Raw genomic sequence first — 23,718 nt, 5'->3', positions numbered from 1 at the left:
TCATAGTTTAATCAGGGAACTGATGCAATTATGGTAATAGTGGAAGATGGAAATACGTTTTCTTAAGCGCAGCCAATGAGCACTAGAAACTCTTGGTATGATCAGGTGAAAGTTAGGCAGGGCTAAGTTTGCAATCCTAAACACAGTTATCTGGAAATATGTCCCAGTGAATTCAATATGGCTGGCATGTATAGGATTGCACTGCAAGTCCTACTGATTTCAGCTAGACTTAGGTACAACTAACACTTGTTAGATGTGCCAAATACCTCAGCAAAGAGGTATCATGTTCTGAAAAGTGAGTTAATACTGTATAAAATATGGCAGAATTTAAAAATTATAAAGATCAGAAAATCTATTTTCCAGACACTTCAGCTTATTTCCCGGTCTCTCTCCAAACAGCGATGAGTATGAGCTTGTGATCGCCTGAGTGCTGGTGAATGAAACTGATTCACTTCTATTCTCAATGTCAAACTCTCAAAGGATTCACATCGAAAGGACTGAAAGACACACAAAAATAATGCAATTGTCACAAGTACCCGCATTGAAGGGACATATTCATTCGTGCCTATTAAACATAATCCTCCAAACAAAACAAGGTGGAACAAAATGGGAATGGACCAAAAAACATAAAAATAATAATAAAAAAAGAACACTAGGCAATGGAATGAAATGACACCCAGTAGTGCTATAGGAATTTTGAGAACCTTTCCAGTCTTTTTAATCCTCAAAAACTTCCAAGAACAAAGGAGGAAAGAGTTCTGTTGGGCATTCCACCTTCATGTGCAGGAAGCGGCTAGCATGGCAGGCTCCAATCATACGTAGGTCCGTCACTTTCATCAGCAGTTTTGGCCAAAAGTGTGCAATGTGGTGCTTTCTGTAATTAATGTAGTGTTCAAACGCCAGGAGGAAGCCCTCTTGACACTTTTCTATTCGCTCAACACTGACGAGACCTGGGCGATCTGTAAAATTTAGACAAAGACTGGCATTATTCACTTGCATTCATTCAATTCTCCTTTACAAAGTACATCTCAGAAAGCTCCAAGAAATCTGAGAAATTGAGTTAACAGAATGGTAGACCCCCCAGAGTAACTTAAGTTTCCTGGATTTCAATGGGACTGCTCTAATAAGTATGACTTAATCGGGATTCGGCCCCCAGTATATTTCCTGGTATAAATCCACCCTGAAGTAGTGGCCAGTCTCTTGTGAAAACAGAGGATCACAACATGGGAATAGCCAGTCTATTTATTCCTTGTGCCCCAATGATCTCTGGATAGCAATTAAATTGGAGAATATAGGCTTACAGTGGGCAATGCAGAGCCAGGCAGATAGGATGAATTCCCTGCAAAATTAAGTGAATGGTTAACGTTCCAATATGGCGGCCAATGAAGTGTGATTTGCAAGCTAATCCAAAACAGCTCCCATATCTGTGGTGACATAAAAATTGGTTTTCTCTGCCACAATGGAAAGAGCATCATTTGTGTCCCTTGGTCTCTCCAGCACTGTATGGTATGCTCTCATCGGCTCAGCAGTTTGTGCCAAAAAATACAGGCAGGGTGAAAAGCCTTTAGAATTCTTTGTAAGGACCACTTCACTGCTTGTTCTCAAACTAAATGTTCAGGTAACAATGCATAGTAGAGCTGCGTGATACTTTCCTTTACCTTTGTGTAAGTATGCATGGGCTGGATGGATTCAGATTCAGATTCGGAGTTAATGGAGGCTATCTTTCCTCCTTTTAACCCCCACAGGGGAGGATTAAAAAAAAAAACAGATGGGGGGAAAGTTTAATCCCCACTTCCTGAAGCACCATGGCCCTGATCCAAACTGGGGACCCACATGCTTACACAAAGGTAAAGAAAGTTATCATGCATAGCTCCACCATGCGTGATTACCCTGCGCTTAGGTCCTGAGGTCCAATCCTAGCTGCCCCACTGTACTCCTGGGATTTTTCTCATGGAATAATATCACCCATGGAAAGCAATGCTACCATCATTGGTTATCCTAGGGACACCTTCAGAAACAAATGATAAGCAGGAGCAGAGAGGAATATAGACCCTGTTATGGAGCGATCCATGAAAAAGTTACAGAAATAGGGAATAGATGATGGATGACGTGCTCCACTTGAACCAATCTCACATTCACCTCTGGTTTTATGTCACTGAAGAAGATGGCCATATTGAAATGCATTCGGCAGTCAAGTCTTTTGGGAGGGAGATGGTGTGAACCGGTTTATTTACTTAAAAAAACCCACCTGCCTTTCTGAAAATAGTCCAACTGTATTGGTGATAAGAGTTTTACATTGTACATTGGCAATTTTTCCTATGTGTTTGTAAAATTACATATGTGTACCTCATTACTTCTGCATCAGCCTGAGTTGACTACTGTCAGTTGAGTGGTTTCATTATTGATTACATGTAACAACTTGTAATCAATAACAGGGAGCTTCGGCTATTGGGCAGTATAAAAATGCAACAAATAAATAAATAAATAAAATAAAACTTGCAATTTGCAGTGGGGGTTTCTGCATTCACAACTGGGAAGCAGAGGGGGATGGACCTCCTTTTCCAAGGGCGGACCTTCTTCTTTGACCTCAGAGAGGGAGATATTCTCTTTCCAATGACCCCCTAGGATGCCTTCCCAGGGACCATAGGATTGCAGCCTTATGTTGTAAAGCAGGGGTGGGAAACTTGTGGCCCTCCAGATGTTTTGGCATATAATTTTCATCAGCTCTAACCAGCATAACCAAGGGTGAGAGATGATGGGAGCAGTAGGCCAAAACATCTGGAGTACCGCAAATTGCCCCCTCCCCCATGTTGAAAAGAATGTCTTAATAAGAACGTAAGAAGAGCCATGCTGGATCAGACCAAAGGTCCATCTAGTCCAGCATTGTGTTCACACCACCAGCTGCCAGTGGGAAACCCACAAGTAGGACATGAGTGCAATAATACCCTCTAACTCATGTTTCCCAACAACTGGTGTACTTAGGCATACTGCCTCTGATACTGGAGATAACGTATCGCCATCAGGGCTAATGACCATTAATAGCCTGATCCTCCATGAATTTGTCTAATTCCCTTTTAAAGCCATCCAAATTCGTGGCCATTACTATATCTTACGGTGGTTAATCCCATAATTTAACTATATGCTGTGTGAAGAAGTACTTCCTTTTATCTGTCCTGAATCTTCCGCCAATCAACTCCATGAGATGATCCCGGGATCTAGTATGTCTCCCTATCCACTTTGTCCACACCATACGCAATTTTGTACATCTCTTTCATGTGTCTCCTATTCATCTTTTCTCTAAATACAATAGTTCCAGAAGTTGTAACCTAGTGGAATTGCTCCAGCTCCTTTTCCGTACTTCTTCCAACTCTACAATACCTCTTTTTTTAGGTGCAGTGACCAGAACAGTACACAGTATTCCAAGTGTGGTCACACGATAGATTTGTATAAAGGCAGTATAATATTGGCAGTTTTATTTTTGATTGTTTTCGTAATTATGCCTAACATGGAATTTGCCTTTTTCACATTTTCTTTGAACTGTTCAAGATATTCTGACTTTTATTGAACATATCCTAAGTGGGTTACAGTGAGCTTTTCACAGAGTACAGAATACCTAATAGACTGATGGCATGTTGACTAATAACTAAGGTTTTAGTGCCTAAAATATTTTCATGCTCACCTGAAGACATTAGCAGCACAGCCTGAAGGAGGGCGACTTCTGTGTCATCGAGATTGAATGATGACAGTGACATCCCCAGGTCAAAAATGGCATCTGATACGACTCCAAGACCCCCATTTTTCAGTTGTCCCCTTGTCACTGCCATCTCCCCATTTAGTGTCAAAGTCTCACTCTCGGGGTCATAGCGTACTGCTGCTCTGAGGGACATGATCTCCATGCAACAGCCTTTCAGAAGGATTATCTGGTCTTCACATGGCAGCTGCAAAGAATGGCAAGTGAGAATACATTTTCCTGCAATTAGAAAAAGGCTGTACCCATGCACTAAAAAGGAATATACAAAATGACCCTCCCTGTGTATAATTTTAGTTCATTCCTTCCCTTTATATTGTCGTGACCACTAGGATCTGCGGAGAACATCTTCTTAACAATGAAGAGCTTCGGCTATTGGGCGGTATAAAAAATGTAATAAATAAAATAAAATAAACAATGCCATCTGTAAGCCACCTTCAAACAGGAAGGCTGTGTACAGAGCTGCTCTTAATGCTGGCCTCACAGGTTTGGCATTTCCCCCCCAATATTGATCTGCCTCCATCACACTGTTGTTGTTGTTGCTGTTGTTATTTGCTGAGATTCACGGGGTCCATGGGGTGGGGAGTGAAGATGGGGGAGCCATACATTCAGGGTTGGATCCAGAATCTGTCTCCCTACAGAGGAAAGACTCTGCTCCTCCAAGGTCACTGCAGCTCACCCCATTCACCAGGGTCCCCTGATTCTCTGTGAAGAATTTTCAGGGAGGTGGAGGGGCTACTGTGGAAAGAAGGGGCTGCTGTTGGAAGGAGGAGATAGGGAAGTCCACTTCCACCAGCGCAGTTGATCCAGTGTAAATCTGGATTCAGATCCCAAGTTCTGAATCCAGCCCATTTATTTGTTTGTTTGTTTATTTATTTATTTATTATTGCATTTATATCCCGCCTTTTTTTCCTGCAAGGAACCCAAGGAGCCTATTTTATCCTCCTCCTCTCCACTTTATCCTCACAACAACAACCCTGTGAGGTAGGTTGGGCTGAGAGTCTGTGACTGGCCCAAAGTCACCCGGTGGGTTTCCATGGCCGAGTGAGGACCAGAATCCGGATCTCCCGACTCCCAGTCTGACACTCTAGCCACTACACCACACTGGCTCTCATTTAGTATTTTTAGGCTGCAATCATAGGTCAGATCTACACCAAGCAGGATAAAGCACTTTGAAAACTGCATACGGAGTGTCCTGGGCCCAACAGTTGCCAAAACTGTTATAAACCGTTTTTAAGCAGTAGTGTAGATCCTGCCATAGACTCACTTTCCTGGGAATAAACCCCTCTGAACTCAGTGGACCTTACCTCTGAGTAGTAAGGTATAGGTCTGCACTGGTAATAATTTATATTATTAAATCCATCTCTCAGCCACATCTCAAAGCTCATTGCCCAATGTCCATGGACACTGTTCAAAGTGGAGGCCATCTTGTTGTTCTGTCTGTTACAGTAGTAATTGCTCTGAGCCCATAGTATAAGGTACCCATTGAAACAAAAAAAAATCTGTCTTGTTTTGGGTTCACTACAAGTTATTTTATTTTTAGTGTTCTCTGTCTCTCTCTCTCTCTCTCTCTCTCTCTGTAATCTTATTTGTGTAGTAGTACTGACATAGTGATTTCATTTAATCTTGACAAAAATCATTCTGAGAGGGCGATGCGATCTTAGCTTAGAAGAAATGAAAGCAATGGTTCAAGGCAGAAAGGGTTTTAAAAATGTCATTAGCTGCAAAGGAAATTTGACACTAATTGTACTGTCATTCCCTCCTTCCCCGCCTCAATATGCCAGCTTTAACTGTAGAACATTTGATTCTTAGGGAGACTGAGGGCTTTTCTACATGAGGTTTTTAACCCACACCTTTACCGAGGCTTCTGCTTCTGGATTTTTTGCAGGATTAAGATCTGCTCTTTTCGACATGTTTTTACAGGAATTTTCTTTCTCTGTCTTTCTATATGTTCCTTTACAGAACCACTAGGAGGTGTTGTGGCATATCAGAATTTCCCAATTACATAAGGATTCCATTGAGAAAAATATCAGTTTCTTGTTAGGGAAAAAAAAATGTGATAATGGTTGCAAAGCATGGGAGAGGCGGTGGGGGATGGACCCGCAAACTACTGTGAGCCAGGAATCACGAACACACAATAAAAGCCTCATGTAGAAAAGCTCTACTGATCCTACTCAGACAGATTCCCCTACATCAGGCTGAATAGCTTACACAAGATAGGAGTCACAAGAGATGGTGGTCATTTTTCATTTTCAAAGAAAGGTGCTATCTCATAACCAGAAAAGAAAAGAAAAACAGACAGGGGAGAATAAGAAAGAAGTGAGGAGATGACTAAATCTAACCTAGTGACCAAAAATAATATTGCTTTATTTAATAATTTTGAAATGAAGAAACTCTCTTTAAAGCACATTTGCCACTTGCATGGCATTTGCAAGTTTTCTGACTGATTGCTGCAAAGGAGTCTGGGGCTTGGACAAAAGAAGGTGAAGGGGATAGAATGAGTGGTTAACCAGTCAGTGGCCAAGTTGTGCCAGCCATAGCGTGTTGTTTTGGAAATTACAGGTAAGTGGCCAGAAAGGCTAGGAAATAAATGGAGACACTCCTGAAATGTAAGAGCCATTTGGAGGAAAAATTAACTTAAAATTAATCTCCAGCTTTGCTAATTATAAAAACTGCCACATATGTTTACTTCTGTTCTCTACCTAACAAGAAATCTGTGTGTTTTGTTTAAGACTGGAGACAGATATGGCAAACTGCAGGATTTTGTATTTTCAAAACTGTGGTATGAAGGATAGCAGCATAGCCAGCCAAGTGTCAACTTTTTCATAAAAGCACCAAAGTTACATCATTTATGGACCTAAAGATCATGTTCAGATATTGGGGATATAGTATTGCACATGTGTGCACATGCACAGCTGATTAAGCATGATATAATACATAGTGACTCATATAATAATGGTGCACTTTTTCATAGTCACCAAATTTATACCACCTTCATATACTAAGGCATGCTTCAGATGTGTTTATATGTGCAGCCTGTTAAATATATGACACAAACACCAGGATAGCTGTGAAAAATATTTTTAGAAATTTTGAACATAATACACATGTAGAAACATTTGATGTAATAGGCTGTGTTCTGCAAGAGCAAAGGACCTTCCATGAAAGAAAGGGTTTTACTCGCAGATGATCCCTCTGCCCGATTTTGGGGGATCCTCCTCCTACCAACACTACAGCACACCCCATTCAGCAGGGTTTCCTGACTCTCTGCAACACATTTTCAGGGGGCTGAAGGGGGCACTGTGGGAAGGAGGGGGCAAGAAAGTCCACTTCCACCGGCACAGTTGAACTGGAGTAAATCTGGATCCAAAGCTGTCTATGTTAGCTGCATACATACTTTAACTTTTCACAATTGACCATTTTTCATTAAAACATCATACTTACACATGCCCCAATATCTGAAAATAATAATTATGGGTTGGATTTGGATTGATATATGTTCTCGACAGACTTCCGAATTCTGCAGGAACCCCTGACCCTCAGTGTAGCATTGCGAAGGGAGGGGGGGCTACGTGGGAAAGAATGGATGGAAAAGTTTGCTTCCACCAACCCAGTTACACATGCCTAAATCTGGATCCGACATATTGGATTAGTCCACAAATAGTTTGAATTTGGTGCCTTCATGAAAAAAAAGTCTAATTGTTGTGAACAGTTGAGCTGGACCACTGCACTACATCAATCACTGGGTGATTCTTTATCCCAGCATTTCTAGATGCAATCTGAAACCTGCATAATAGCTAGCATAGCCTAATCTTTTGTAAGTTGCAGCCTCCTTCCACACTCCATCTTAAGACTATGACTAAACGCACAGTTTGTGACATCAAGCCAACTTTATTTCCTCTCTTCTACTATTCCCTCCTTTGCTTTATAATATCCAGCTCAATGAAGTGTTCCGGAAAAGTCGAAAACCTGATCACTATTTTGCAATCTATTGCTTAGCCCTAATAAAGGTATTGTGTGATTGTGAAATTAGGAAGAGGTGACTGGTCGTTCCTAACCCCCACCCACGCATCTTGCTGCTTTGGGACAGAAAAAGGGAGAGAGTTAGGGAGCACAGGACATAATGAACCAAACAAGGAGGGAGAGACCAAGATCTGGTTCACATGATTGCCAGCGCCCAGTGTGGCTTAACTTATTTATTTATTTATTTATTTATTTATTTATTTATTACATTTCTATACCGCCCAATAGCCGGAGCTCTCTGGGCAGTTCACAAAAATTAAAAACATTCAAAGTATAAAACAACAGTATAAAACCATAATATAAAATACAATATAAAAGCTCAACCAGATAAAAACAGCAGCAATGCAAAATTACAAACATGCCAGGTGAATATTCAAGCTGTGGTTGCTGCAGTTTATCGTGACATGAGACCCAGGCAGGGTGGCTTGTCGCCATGGGTAACAAACCACTCAGAACCCATGGGCCGCAGTAGGGTTCTGGGGTGTCTTGTTAACCATGGCAACAAGCCTCTCTCCCTGGGTTCACATGTCACGACCGGCATGAATATTCATAATGGTGGATGACACACAATGCAACCCACTGTGTCTTATTTAAGCACAGTAGGTGCCAACGATGGTGCCAATGATGGTGTGAGCCAGAGTTAGCTTCAAGCTCTGGAAACACTTTGAAGTGCTTCTCCGAGGATCTTACGTGGAGCAACGGATTTGCTGCTTGTAGGAGTATTGAGGTTGTTTAGCTCCATCTATGTTTTACTTGCGCATTTGTATATAAATCAAATATTACATCACAGCATATGTGGGCAGTGCCCCTCAAACTTCTCCCTGCTTGCGAACATGGGGAGCATGTAACAACAATCTTTGCCCTACAAGAAAGACTCAGCAAACAATGCAGGGAACAGCTGTGCTGTTCCTTTGCATTCACTTCTAACAGCAGATGTTGGTGAGTACAAGAACAATATTTTAAAAGTATTTCGTTCCTCTCAAACCGCAGTTCCCAATGTATTGTCATTATCATCATTCCGCACTAGGAAGGGTCGCATATTTGTTTATTGCGAAGAGCCGGATCTTTCTCTTTAAAAGAAAAAAATGAAGTGGGCCCAAAGCACACTGCCACCCATTTTTCCATAAACGAAGACACCCCCAGTTAAGGAGTTCACATTTCTAGCAATGCAATGATAATACAAGAATGTTGCACAGTTTTCTCTGGAAAGTGGATGTTTCAACCATCAACGCTGGCCCTATTTCTTGTTTTCTCTCTGGCCAAAGCCACTCTCATGGCTTGTTATAGTAGGCCAGCCATTGAATCTATCAAAGCTTAACATGATTCAGGGTGTGTCTAAATGCTCAGAAAGCCCCGGTGTGTGTGTGTGGTGGCACAGCATCGGTTATATGATGCCACTGCAATTGCGCACCCACCCCGGGGCTTTCCGTCGAAGCTGTGGAGAAAAAAGTCACGGACATACCCTGACTTTTTCTCTGGAGCGAGGTGAGGATGCCCAAGACGGCTTCAAGGCAGCCCCTCGCCTCACTCCAGAGTCGCAGCAGAGATGTGGCCAAGCGGTGACTGGTGGAAGGCGGCCTGCAATGGGTCACCTTTCACCAGGAAGAGGGCGGGGTGGCTCCGGTCCCCGGATGGCCACCCAGAAGTTCACTCATTCTCTGGCCCGGCCCCTCAGACATTCCTTGCAGCTGCTGATCCCTTGCAAATGTATTCACTTCTGCCACCCGCCCAGGAAGGATGGGCAAAGCAAGTAAAGGAGGCAAGGGAAAGCCTGGGAAGAGGTGTCTTCTGTGGGGAGAATGAATAGTAGGGGGCCAGGCTCAGGTGTTCCTCCCTTACCAAGCAGCGGTGTGGGCATGAAAGGGGGAGGGGGAGGAGAGGGAGGACTCTCCACCTATTTGAAGCAGAACGGGGCTTGGAAGAGGAGGAGCACAGTTGCTGGAATGTCCAAGGCAGCAAACTCTACTCCCTTGTGTGTCCAGGTCTATGAGTTAGATCGAGACTAAATTAGTCCTGCTTTCGTCCCATGGGATTCTATGTGACAAGTTACTTCTTAGGACTAACGTCTTCCACTAGGACTAAAGCAATGACGGGCTTAGTCTGGATCCAACCCATTCCATTCCCTTTGTAGCTTCCTGATGGGCCCTGGAAAGCTGGAGGGAATGGAAACTGGAATGAGCCTAGCTTTGTGGAAGCTCTACCCACCCCACAGCATTGCCAGAGAAAGTAGGGAGACCAATGGCCAGCAGTACCAGCTGTAAAATTGTACCAGCTGTAAATTGCATTTGCTCAGGTTCTTCCCTAAATATACTTTCTAGCTTATTATATAAATGATTATTATATGCCTCCCCCTATCACAAATACTCTCATTAAATAACGTGGGAAGAATATATGAATGATAGATTATTCCAGTCTAACTCTAGATTAATTAGAGTTAGGGCTGTGCAAATCCAGGTCCGGGATTCAAAAAATCAAACTCTGACAGCCGTCTCCTGACGGAACTGCCATTTCATGAGGGATCCCTCACTACTGACCGCTGACAGGATAGGCCACTCCCTGACATGGTCCAGGATACTCCAGTCTGCGGAGGGGTCCTCGTGTGTTCCACAGGCGCCCCGCAACTGTGGGGTGCCTGTGGAACACACAAGGACCTCTCCGCGGACTGGAGTATCCTGGACCGCATCAGGGAGCAGGTGATCCCAGCAGCAGGCAGCTGATCGAGCTGGCAGCGGGGAGGTCACCGGTGCCTACTGTCACTGGGCTCTGGTAGGTTCAGCTGTCCCAGCCAGTGCATGCTGGGAGTTGTAGGCTGCTTCTACTTTAGGGAGGCCTAGGGCTCTGTGAAATAAAATGGCGGATCCATCATAAAATGGCCATCAGGATTCGATTTTTCTAATACAGGACCCGGATTTGCACAGCCCTAGTTCTAGTCCTGTAAGCTTTATTTGCAAAGTCATCAAGCAGATAAGAAGTTGCATGTGAGTTGTCCCATGCCCTTTTACGGTCTGCAAGATTTGGTGCTCTGACGGGAGTGCCAGCACAGGGATGGCACACAAATTCAATGTAAGAACTTTGGGTTTTAAGGAGACTTACTGGTGCTAGTATTTAGGATCCCACTCAGGTAGATAGCAAGTGAAGGATTGTAAACGCCTAACATATAACATAATGGGTTGGAGGTTTAAGCCAGTGCAAGAGCACTGGCAGAAGCAGACTTTTACATCACTTTCTCCTGATAGCAGCCCCTTCAGTCCCTGAAAATGCTACGAAGAGGCTAGGCTTGGATGAGCCGCCATAGCTTCCTTTCCCCACCCTGTGCATGCTGCTCATGTGACCACCATTTCTCTAATTTCTCATGCCGTGGCGTGGGTGATCGTGTTGTCCGAACTCGGCAAGGTGTGTAGCAGAGGTGGCTTCTCAACCACCCCACAACCCCTACAAGAAGCCATGGGTTGTGGGGGTAGTTTAGGAGCCATCCCCACTGTGCACCTTGCCGGGTTTGGACGACACAATAAGCTGTGCCGTATCGTGGATAATTAGGGAAATGGCAGCTGCGAAGGTTGGGGAAAAGAAGCTACATTGGCTTCTTTCCCCCATGATCATCCAAACCCAGCTCCAGGGTTGGGGGCCCAGGTGAATCAGGTAGGCTGTGTTGTGGGGCTAGGGATGAAGGGGGATCCCTGAAAATTGGGTGGTGCTGACTCTGCCTCATTCTCTGGGATACATCTTTTGCCTGCCCCACCCCTGTGCCACAACCTACTTCATTCAGCATTTGCTATTTTATTGTTTTACTCTGTACAGCACCATGTACATTGATGGTGCTATATAAATAAATTAATAATAATAATAATAATAATAATAATAATAATAATAATAATAATAATAATTCAGCAGTGTCCCCTGACCCCCTAGGTACCATTTGTCACTGGCTAGAGGAGCTGCCATGTATGGAGGAGGGTTAATCCATTTTACTAGCTAAATTGCATGCACCTAAATCTGGATTGAAAACCAGAAACTAACTTAGATCCCATTGATTTCAGTGGGTCTACTCTCAGTGTGATTTAATCTGGATCTAAGACAAAGTATTTCATAACCTTTTGCATTAATTCATGTTAAACTGTTCTACAACAAATGTCACATTTCTATGAAAAAAAGCTCGTAGAAAGAAAGAAAAGTTCAATAGGAAAGAAATCCGTACCTCACAGAACATAGGCAACTTTTTGGCAAAATCCACCACTCTCGTGATTGCTGGTGTGATAATTTTTGTAAACTGGCTGAAGGCTTCTAAATCTACTTTCCCGCCTTCTGGGGCATTTACTATTGGTGCTTGTCCAATATCCTCTGGCTAATAACAGAAAAGAAAAACATCGTAAGGAGACAATTTATTTACAGTGGACATGGAATCTTCTTAAACTTTTGCAGAGTGCTGGCAGTTTAATTTTGTTTAAGTCAGACTTCCCCAACCCTGTGCCCTCCAGATGTGTTGGCCTGCAGTGCTGGGGATGGCAGGAGTTGTAGTCCAACACATCCAGATGGCACAGGGTTGGGGAAGGCTGGCTTAACCCATCACGACATAATTTACATTTTGTAATATTTAATGAAATTACCCTTTCAAGAGTGTATCCAATAGAAGCAGTTGTATAAGACAAACGTTTATGCACATTCGTTTCTGTCATGCCAGTACTCATTTGTGGAGGCAGCTGATTATTTTGTACATGTAGCTACTTCTTCTCAACCCTTTATATAATCTTGTGGAAGCAATTTAGGTGCTTGTACTTGAAAGCTTAAAGCTAGTGCTCTCTTCCTGGCCCACCTAGGAACACTTATTGTCCCCCAAAACCAAAAGGAAGGGAAGACCTTCAGTATTAACTTTGTTATGCAATTAGACTTTCTGATCTTTACTATAAAAAATATTATTACCGTGTGTGTGTGTGTGTGTGTGTGTGTGTGTGTGTGTGTGTGTGTATTGTTGTTGCTGTTGTTGTCTGGAATGGCCAACTTGTAGCCCTCCATAAGTTGTGGGGCATACAACTCCCATCATTCCTCATGCCTAGCTATGTTGGCTAGGCTTGATGGGAATTGTAGTCCACAGGTTGCCTGTTCAGAATCGCCAAAGGCTTTTTCTACAGCAAGGCTAACCTGAGACGTAAGAAAAAGAGATAGTGTAGGAATCAACACAGATCATACCCTTGCAACATCTGATCATTTGGATTTAAATTCAGTAATCCAGATCAATGCCGTATAAGTTTTGTATTTCCTATCTTTAAAGTGATACTTGCATGCTTTGTCCAGTACATACAGGGGCATTTAAATCATGGAAGCTTTCACCTGAAAAACAAAGCTGTATTCCATTTCTATGGCCATGACTAAGTTAAAATCAGAACAGGAATTAGAGAACGATGCTCTAATTCACTATTAGAGCCTGTTGGTGAATGACAGAGGAATCCTAGCCCCTCAGATAACAGTCCAAAAGGGGTGAAGAAGTGCCCACCTGCCCAAGAAGCTCCAGTTAGGCCCATGAAAATGTCTGTGGCCTATCCATCCAGCACCACAGGTATTCCCACAAGCAATACACAGTGTTATCCCCCAAAACGAGAGTTTGGGGTGCGATGGGGGTCCTACAATTCACCACCACGCCACCACCTAGGGCTGCTCTGTCGTTCCTGTTCCTGATCTTTAAACAAAACCGTTGCTCATTGAAGGTTTGATTTATACCATTACAGTTCAGATTCCAACGTTATCCCAAACATGCTGGCTAGGGAATATGGGAGTTATAGTCCAACACATCTGGAAGGCGCCAGGTTGGGCAAGGCTGTTTTAAATCCTGCCCCCTACCCTGAATTTGAAAAAAAACACAGAAGATGCTGTGTTGAATGTGGGGCTTCTAGTGGATACTTGAGGACTCTAGCCATATAACCTCAGGGTTGTTGTTTTTTGTCCTTAAAACATGCAATGCAGATTCTTATACTGTTTCGCCATTATCCCAAAGTAAACTTTTCTCATCCAGACAAAAGCCTTTGTAAATTGAAAATCTCTATAGTTAAGGAAGAGAAATGTAAAGCACATCAAAGTTATATTTTCTATTTCTAGCTTTCATTGATCTAAATGGATAGAATATCAAAACTTGCACTAACTATATAGCAAATAACAGGCTATATTCTGGGATAGTCCCATTATTGCAAGTAGTTTCCATTGAACCAGCAGATCACTATTTTTTTAAAAAAAATGTTTACTTATTGCAGCAATCAGATTTATTTCAGGATCTGCCTTCTGTGGGAGAAAAGGCTCAGATTGAGGAAAGTCCCTCCACCTGATTTTTGGGGGACCTCCCTGCATACCACAGCTCACCCCATTCAGCATCTCTGGGCTTCTCTACACAGAAGATTTTTATCCCACAACTTTACCTGGGATTTTGGTTGTGGATTCTTTGTGGGATTAAAACCAGCCCTTTACAAGCAACTTCTGCTCCCCCCCACACACACACACTCCGGGGAGTTCCTTTATTTGCAAGTTCTATAGGTTTCATTGTACAGCCACTGGATGGTGCCGTTGTATAGCTGCTGTTTCAGTGCAACTTCCTCTTTACATGGAGAAATTCAACTCGTGATATTTAAATAGCTCATCATACCCATTTTTTTTTAAAAAAAAACACTGGATAAAGGTCAGAAAGCATGGGAGAGGCGGCATGTAAAGGACCCGCACACTTCTGTGAGTAACCAATCAGGAGTGCAGGATAAAAAGCCTCATGTAGAGAGGCTTTCTTTGTAGCATTTTCAGGGAACTAGAGGAGCTGCAGGGTAGTCCATTTCAGTCAGTGTAATTGATCTAGTGTAAATCAAGATCCACCCCTTTTCTTGAAACACAATTTTGCATCCATATGCTATTGTATCCTTATTCCTTCCCCACCACACACACACACTTCTTATAAGCACATCCTATGAAACACAACCTTTTATCCATATGAAGTTGTGCACTGCAATTTCTTATTTGGAACTCAGTGCCACAAGATGTGGTGATGTCCACTAACTTAGATGGCAGTAAAATGGAATTAGACAAATTCATGGAAGATAAGACAGGTGCATGGAACCCCCAGATTCAGAGCTTGTGTGCCACCGACTCCCAGTTGCTGGGGTATTAACAGCAGAGAGGGCCGTTGCCCTCAGGTTCTGCTTGTGAGCTTCTCAGAAGCATCTGGTTGGCCATTGTAGAAGAACAAGACTGAATAGATGGACCTTGGCTTGATCCAGGAAGGCTCTTCTTACGTTCTGCTCAGTTTTTCAGTTGCACAATTTACACCAAGGGTGGGAAACATCTGTCCCTCCAGTTGTTGAGGGAATGCAACTCCGTTACCCTCGCAAGAATAGTCAATGGTGGCTATGGGAGTTGCAGTCCAACAACATCTGGAAGACTACAAGTTTCCAACTCCTGATTTATACAAAAAACTTAAAGCTAAAAACGTTGATGGCTACTGCTTTTCACTGAATTCAACATTCAATTTAAGAGTAAACGATGTTATAAAAACTGCTACAAACATGTCCTCAAAAAAAAAAAAAAAGGTGTGTGTGTTTGTGAAGAATGGCCCTGGGAGCATCTACACCAGCTTTCCCCTAGCTGGAACCCTTCGGACGAGCTGGACTACAATGCCCATCAGCTACAACCACTGTGCTGGGGCTCATGAGAGTTGTAGTCCAGCACATCTACACATCATCAGCTTTGATCAGGTGGCTCCACACTGTTGTAGTACCTACCAGAAATTTCCTTTTCTGTTTCCAGTGGCTTCCTTGTGCATTGGTGGCCACATGTGCTTCAGTAACAATTTTTATAAGCTCCCACTCTTCATCTGTTGGCTCAGGTTTCATCCCAATTGTTTTCTGCAGTTCTTCCCGACGTCTCTTCTCTCGATTTTCCTCTATCAATTTCCTTTTTGCTAACCGCTTGCTGTCATCCAACACCACTAACAAGGTAAGAACACGTTACAGAAAAACGGATTGCAAACACTTCTTGGAACTGTGTAATCTGTTTTTGGGATTAGGGTTATCTATTTTGGGAGCCGGCAAGAAGCAGTTTGACTAACCAGTGTTACATCTATAGGTCACTTTCCCATGTACAGCCAAGCAAAATCTAATGAATTCCAAATCACTGAAATGGATGGGAGTATTAAAAAAACTGTGGTTTCAGTAAGCATTAACAGTAAACTTATTGTCAGCACAAGTAAGCATGGAGGGAAATAAATCAGGCTTCTCCAAGGTCAAAAGATAAGGGTGGAAAACCTAGAACACAGAATTCCCTTCTTACCAGAAAAAGAAACTCTCCATTGCATTTACACTAACTACAGGAGCCTTGCCTTCTTAACCAATTACAAAGGAGGGCAGGGCTTCTGTAGCTTTAACTGTGATGAAGAGGGAATTTCACCAGGTGCTGCATGCATAATGACACCTGCTGAAATTCCCTTTTCAATACAACTGTTAAAGATACAGGAGCCCTGTCCTCCTTTCCACATGGTCACCCTAGCCATGCTGGATCAAACCAAAGGCCTATCTAGTCGAGCATTCTGGTTCTACAGTGGCCAACCAGCTGCCTATGGGAAACCTAAAAGCAGGGCATGAGTGCAACAGCACCCAGCAAGAGTTATGCATAAACAAGTATGCTGCCCCTGATATTGGAGATGATATATAGTCATCATTGATAGCCTTATCCTCCATGGACTACATTGTTTTGGTAAAAGGCAACTTTCTGTGTTCCGAGTCAAAAATCCCACTGGACATGGCCAAGCCTGTGGCCCCAGACGAAGTAGCTCCTTGGATCTTGGCCTTTACTTTTCTCTGTGTGTTTTTTTTAAAACAACAACAACAACAACCAGAATTGCTCATTAGGGTCCCCCCCCCCCGCTCTTTACACTCTACTCTAGTAACAAATATAAGGGCAAATTTGTATGAATTAATCTCATTTATACTAATCAAAAATACTCTTGTAAAACTCCTGAGAAATGTTAGGAACACAAGGGCACTAAGGGTTAATCTTGCAACCATATGCTCCGGTTTGTTCAAAGCAGAGTAGTGCTCCTTTTCTTTCTGGCTAAAAATAAAACAAACAACTGCAAGATGACTCATGCAACAACAGCATCCAAAGTCCCATTCTTCCAAATCTTTAGGCATCATAATCCCCCCCCTCGCAGCCCACCACCACCATTGCAAGAAGCCACTGCAAAGACGCTCCCACTCCCACAACAGAAATTGTTCATCTCCTTAACGAAACGGCTGGGTCAGAAGAAAGCCCAGTCTTTTTAAGAGTAAATAGAATTTTTCAGCTCAGTGGAAAAATTAGCTGGAGACAAAAAAATAAATAAAAAAATAACACCACCCCAATATATTCTTGCCCAGCATACAATACAGAGTATTTTTAAAAATAAAAATAAAAATTGGGGGGGGGGTTACCAGTGATGACATTGTAGTGAAATAAACATACCCAATAAAAACAAACAACTCAGTAAAATAAAGAAACAGCTTACAATCTGTTGCCATGCCAACATAGATGCATTTCTTGAAGCGACATTCCTGGCACTGGTTTCTTGTGACTTTGTCTATCACACATTTCCCTTCATATTTACAGGAGTAAGTCGGGTGAAGGTTTTTCTGAATAGTTCTTCGGAAAAAACCCTATGTGAAAAAGAGAATGCAAAATAGCAGCAGGATTTCCCACATATCTGAACATGCAGGACATTATAATTGCTTGCTTATTTTACAGGCAATGAAGAATATGCAGTATGATTCTAGAATGGCAGGTTCCTTGCTCAGCCTGCTCTGGTTGGAATTTGACTCAAGTAGAGATGGATATTAAGTCGTATGCATATCCATGGGGCTGCCTAAATGGGGCTGGGTTGCCACTGCCTTAAGCAAAACCCTGCACTTTCTCTGCAGTGGGGTGGCAGTGCCCATGCAGAGGGAAGGCGTTTTATTTCAAACTGAAAAAATTAACTCCTCTTAAAGACAAAAAATTACTAGCATTCTTGTATTAGTAATATGTGTAACAGATGTTGTTTCCTAACTACTATGTCTACTTATGCAATATGCATAAGCAGACCTAGCAGCTGGAGAACGAAACTAGCTTGTAATTTCCATTTCCCAACCTTTAGCAGTGGCTATTATTTACCTTGCAACCTTCACAAGTGATGCAGCGATAATGATACCCAGTGGCTTTGTCACCACACACAACACATAGCTCATCCTTGTCTAAGTAACTGGGTATGTACCCTGCAGACAAAAAGTGAGACAGAAAGCAAGAGTTTAAACGAAGAGGTTTAATTAGACAAAGGACACACATAATGTTTTCAAGATTATCACATAGAACTTTTCTACACAAAGTGTTTCCTTTCCTGCTTTTCTGCTACATAACCTGTAGGTGGAACTACAGAATAACACAGATACACAAGTGAAACAGTTTCCTTTGCTTTCTCAATTAAATGTTGCATTTCCCTGGTTGTAAAGAGAACTCTCCGGAAGTGCTTGTTAGACACAGAAGCAAAATGAGAAGGTCAGGGCATCATCTAAAGAACCGTAAACTACCATAAGCAGGAAATGAAGAGCTCACAATAAATGCTTCATGCAGAAAAGCCCTTACTGTGAGACAAGCAAACTAAAAGCAGGAAGCACATAGAGACCAAATTGGCTCAATCAAGCGATGCTCGATAATGAAAAATCCAAAAGAAAAGCTACAAGAAACAGAAGTGGGCAAAGAAGAGCAGTCACTGCTAGAATGAACATGAATGCATGAATGGTTCAATCCATTCAATGTTAAGCACTTTTAAGCCACACTGATTTCAGTACATATGCTTAATTCCCCATTTGAAATCAGTGAGACTTAAAAGTGCCTAACTTTGCTGAATCATGCTCAAATTCAGGAAAGTAAGGCACAAACAGATTTACTCAACTAGAGTAGACCCACTGAAATCACATTGAAATGGGCCTTGGGTCTACTCTACTTAGTTATCCCTAGAGAAATCAATGGAATAAGTATGCCACTACTAACTTAAATCCTGTTAATTTCAATGGGCCTACTCTAAGTATGACTACGAGCTTCTTCCCACGTACCCGTTTCCCTCGAATTATCCCCATAGCATAAAGCTGTCATTGTTGTTGTTGCTGGCTAAATCACACCCCGGGCGGCAATTCTCCTAAGATCCTTTGCATACTAGGAAAAACGTTTAAGGGGGAAAATGTAAAAAATAATAAAAAAGCAACAGATGACCCAATCCAATTCAAAATAGGTATTCTTAAAGCCCTCCTTAATATCTATTACTGTGCCAATTTTGATGCCTTTATCTTTAAAACTTACGCAGATGTAAGCATTTGTTTAATTTGTACTTTAAACGTATCAAATCATTCTCCAGCTCAGAGAACAACAAAAGATTTGCTCCTAAAGGGGTAGTAAAATATGTTGGCTCTTTTGGCTAAGAAGCACAATTAAAGCAGGATGCATGGGAGTGCTTCACAGTCAAAGCAGATTATAAGATGGAAAACTTCAGAGTCCTTTGCACGCAGTTCGCAGTGATTGGACAGTATAATGCTGGTGTGATGAAGCTATACATCTGGATCCAACTCATTAAAATAAGATGATACAACAACAACAACAACAACAAGGAACCCCAAGCCATACTAGGCTGTAAGGCAAACTTGCAACAACAAATATAGATAATATAAAAATACAGAATGACTTTTTGTCTAGGGCTAGATCTACACTACTGCTTTATAGTGGTATTGAAGTGCATCGATAACGGTTGGGGCACAATCCACATTCCATATACCGCTTTCATAGTGTTATATCCTGCTTTTTATTCCACATTCACAATGATTTGATATAAGGTGTAGATCTGGCCTCAGTTTTTGCAGAGAAGATACCAATATGATAATTGCTTAAGGTATATATAAAAAGCAAAGAATCATCTAAGTCAGAACAGGAGAGAATCATGCTAATAGATCACCTAAAGAAATTGGAAACATTAAAATCAATGGATTCAATAGACTCAGGGCCAAAACAGATGTTATAAAATGTTATTCTACAGATATTACTAATCCTGATAGTACTAATCCTGATGGCTATACTCTACTTTCAGTATCAGAGGTGGTATGCCTATGTATTTCAATTGCTGGGGAACATGGGTGGGAGGGTGCTATTGCACTCAATGTCCTGCTTGTGCATTTCCCATAGGCAGTTGGTTGACCAATGTGTGAACAGAATGTTGGACTAGATGGATCCTTGGTCTGATCGAGCAGGGCTCTTCTTATGTTCTTAAATGGTTATATTAAAACTTGTCTCAAAGTAGGCTCAGAGCTTTCAAAAGTAAGGATAAAATCCAAAGTAATATTTTCAAATTAAGATGCTGCTGCAAGTTGCACCATTTAAACAAACAAACAATCTTCTCAGGTGTTGTTTTTATTTCTGCCCAGTAATGGGAAGAATGTATTCTTTTAACCTAAAAACTATCTGCAGTGAGAATGCTTTAGTTTCTGAACCTAGGGTGACCATATGAAATGGAGGAGAGGGCTCCTGTATCTTTAACAGTTGTATTGAAAAGGGAATTTCACAGGTGTCATTTGTATATATGGGGAGCCTTTCCTCTTCATCACAACAGTTAAAGCTGCAAGTGCCCTGCGTTCTCTTAAATCTGGTCACTCTAGTATAGCTCCTACAGCTTTAACTGTTGTGATGAAGAGGGGATTTCACCAGGTTCTCCATATATACAAATGACACCTGCTGAAATTCCCTTTTCTATGCAACGGTTAAAGATACAGGAGCCCTGTCCTCCTTTTCGTATGGTCACCCTATCTAAAAACAACAAATACAAGAAAATAGACCCCTTCCAATACAACCTGCTCTGAAATAGGTTCCTCTATATGTTTGCTGCATCAACACGTTAGGATGCAAGATGTTTAGAAAAAGGAGTTTATTGCCATGGTGGTAATTCACAAAGTGTTTAACACTGAGAACACTGAGGCCATGGCTAGACCAGGCCTATATCCCAGGATCATCCCAGGACCATCCCTGTACACCCAAATGACACACAGGGGATACCAGTTGCAGGCAGGGATGACCCCTCCATTTGCCTGGGATAATCCTTAGGTCTAGCTAAGGCCTAAGTGTCACAATATTATTAATAATAGGGAAATCAAGAGATGTAAAGCTTTGGATATATTAATAACCACCATTCAGTAGTCTTTTGTGGGTCTTTTGTGTTTTCTAGTGTTGAAAGAAGGGCCTTTTTAACTTTATTGGCACAAAAACCCTGGAATTATGCTGCCTCTGGGTTAGCATATATGTTACATTTTTTCACATGAATCTGCATCACATAGGCTGGATGGCCACCTTGCAGGGATGCCGTAGCTGTGGATTTCCTATGTCAGCACAAGGCTTGATTAGATGACCAGTTCTACTATTCTGTGGTTCTAACATTAACTGCTATTAGCCTCTTATAAAACTGGCAATTATTTAATAATGAGTCAAGAGATTATTTTATTGAAAGCTTCTCTTGAAAATGTGTGAATTCATTTAAGGGACAAATATTCTAATATCAGAATCATAGTATCTCCAAGATGCAGCACCATGTACATTGATGGTGCTATATAAATAAATAATAATAATAATAATAATAATAACTGGGAACCCAAAATGTTGCTTCACATATCTCCTGTTCTCCATCCCATTGCTGGTGGGGATGGGATTACAACAGTAACCATGCAAGGGAGACTCTGAATTGCTAATGAGAAACGGTAGATGATTTCAGCATTTATGGATTTGCTAAATAGAACCCAAAAGGTATCATTAGAAGCATAAAATCATTGTAGTCCTTGAATAAATCTCAATAAATTGAAGCCAAGTAGAAACAACACAATAGCAAAACATTTTATTATTATTATTTGAAAAGCTTTGTCTACTTTGGCTGAGTTCGCATAGGCCAAAAAGGAAAATAAGCTATTGTAGCATGTGCCAGTCATGTGCCACATTATTACCATAATTACCTTTCCAGTTTGTTGTGTTGCCCAAACCCAGTCACAATGCATGGTGGGGGTGGGTTACAAACCACCCCACAACCCTAGACCAAGACATGGGTTCTGGGGTGGTTTGTAAACACACACCACATGCACCCTCCCTATGATGCCTTATCTTCCTTCCTCGATCCTGCGAAACAAGTCATTGCATTTCCAATGCCAAACGAGACAGCATTCCCAATGCCAAACGAGAGCGAACCAACACAGCATATTCTCTACAGACTGCAGAAAATGGTCACATAGACTTTGCTGTGAGAAAGCAGACTGGGGGGAAACACGCAACAATAAATGCACCTTGAAAACATGTGAGCACCAGGTAAACAGGCAACAGCATGCTCATATGGTGGCAGAAATCTTTGAAGCCATCATAAAAACAGGACTTGATAAAGAAGAAATTTGGAGTGAAGAAACATTCTAAGTCCCCTCCACCGCACCGCCTTCTTCCACACATATCATTCTTAACCAAAAGAGATTGTATTATAATTTAGTGGTCTTTAAGCGGGCAATATACTGCCACAAAGTGTCACATGGATGTGCTGTATTTTGACAACGCAAATGCAGATCAAGAATTGAATGGAAGACTTCAAATAACTGTTGATGACCTCGACCTTCATCTGTCTGGTATTTTTATGACAGTTGAAGATAAAGCTGCAGTCTGTCAGACTCCCAACCCACAAAGCTGTTTAATCTGAACTCTTGACAAAGACAAACTGCTCAGCAGGAGCAGATGCCCCTACCTTAGAAGAATGTGTGTTCCATAATCCAATGTGAACAGCTCCTCTTGAAATCTATTAAACCTGATTGAGATGGTTACTTCGTAACTTGCGTTTACAATCCTTTGTTCCTGGAGGACAGTTCAAGTCTATCTTCTTTACTCAATGATTCTCCAGTGTTGTATTTCCAATCCAGAAGTAAAAAATCCTTAGCTTCTTGTACTGCATTGTTCACAACTCTTACTACTGGCCCATAAATAAACAAGACTTCAAAGGAACGGTTCCATACAGATCTTAGGAAATGTTCTTTTGACTCAAATGAACTTTGCACAGAACATACCTATGCAAGTTTTATGGAATATAGTAGGATGGCATATCTGCATCTTTTTTTCTTAATAGATATTTCTTTGAAACACATTTGACTAGCAAAAATAATAATTTAAAAAATCAAGATTTTATTGATAAGTTGCCTTGCTTTAGCTAGGGTGACCATATTAAAAGGAGGACAGGGCTCCTGTATCTTTAACAGTTGTATTGAAAAGGGAAGTTCAGCAGGTGTCATTTGTATATATTATTTATTTTATTTATTTATTGCACTTATATACCGCTCCCATAGCCAGGGCTCTCTGGGCGGTTTACAGAAATTCTAAAATTGAGATAAAAACAAGTATACAAAATTTAAAATTCTAAAACACAGAACATACACACAAAAAGCATTAAAAACCATTAAAAAACTAAACATGTGGGTGATTAAGATGTGGAGAACCTGGTGAAATTCCCTCTTCATCACGCCAGTTAAAGCTGCAGGTGGCCTGCCCTCTTTTAAATCTGGTTACTCTAGTATAGTTCCTGCAGCTTTAACTGTTGTGATGAAGAGGAAATTTCACCAGGTTCTCCATATATACAAATGACACCTGCTGAAATTCCCTTTTCTATGTGACTGTTAAAGATACCAGAGCCCTGCCCTCCTTTTCATATGGTCACCCTACTTTGGTTGATCTAATTTTGAAGGAGACGTTTTCAGCCAAATCTCAACTTGAAGGGAAACCTTGTTCCTTGATTCTAGGAGTACATCTGCCTCCATGACGTACTATTTTGCACCTGGCTCCAATTAGCAGACCTTGAGCAAAGTAGATCCTGGAAGCCTGAAGTCTGCCCACTCCAGTGACACAAGGGTGACCATATAGAAAGGAGG

General features: G+C 41.7%; 1 protein-coding gene across 3 annotated transcripts in view; it reads right to left on the bottom strand.

Annotated features, from left to right (window-relative positions):
• Positions 1–189: 189 nt before the first annotated feature.
• Positions 190–23,718, bottom strand: part of THRB (thyroid hormone receptor beta) — a 196,889-nt gene continuing 173,360 nt past the window's right edge. For all 3 annotated transcript variants that reach the window (XM_063128252.1, XM_063128259.1, XM_063128244.1), the window contains 6 exons: positions 17,918–18,018; positions 17,277–17,424; positions 15,517–15,722; positions 11,967–12,113; positions 3,680–3,938; positions 190–959 (listed from right to left, as the gene is read on the bottom strand). In XM_063128252.1, the coding sequence (XP_062984322.1) occupies positions 718–959; positions 3,680–3,938; positions 11,967–12,113; positions 15,517–15,722; positions 17,277–17,424; positions 17,918–18,018 (1,103 nt within the window). In that variant the 3' untranslated portion in view covers positions 190–717. The remainder of the gene's footprint in view (positions 960–3,679; positions 3,939–11,966; positions 12,114–15,516; positions 15,723–17,276; positions 17,425–17,917; positions 18,019–23,718) is intronic.

Source organism: Elgaria multicarinata, chromosome 1, assembly GCF_023053635.1.
Source record: "Elgaria multicarinata webbii isolate HBS135686 ecotype San Diego chromosome 1, rElgMul1.1.pri, whole genome shotgun sequence".
NCBI lineage: Eukaryota > Metazoa > Chordata > Lepidosauria > Squamata > Anguidae > Elgaria > Elgaria multicarinata.
This window is presented reverse-complemented; position numbering and strand designations above follow the sequence as displayed.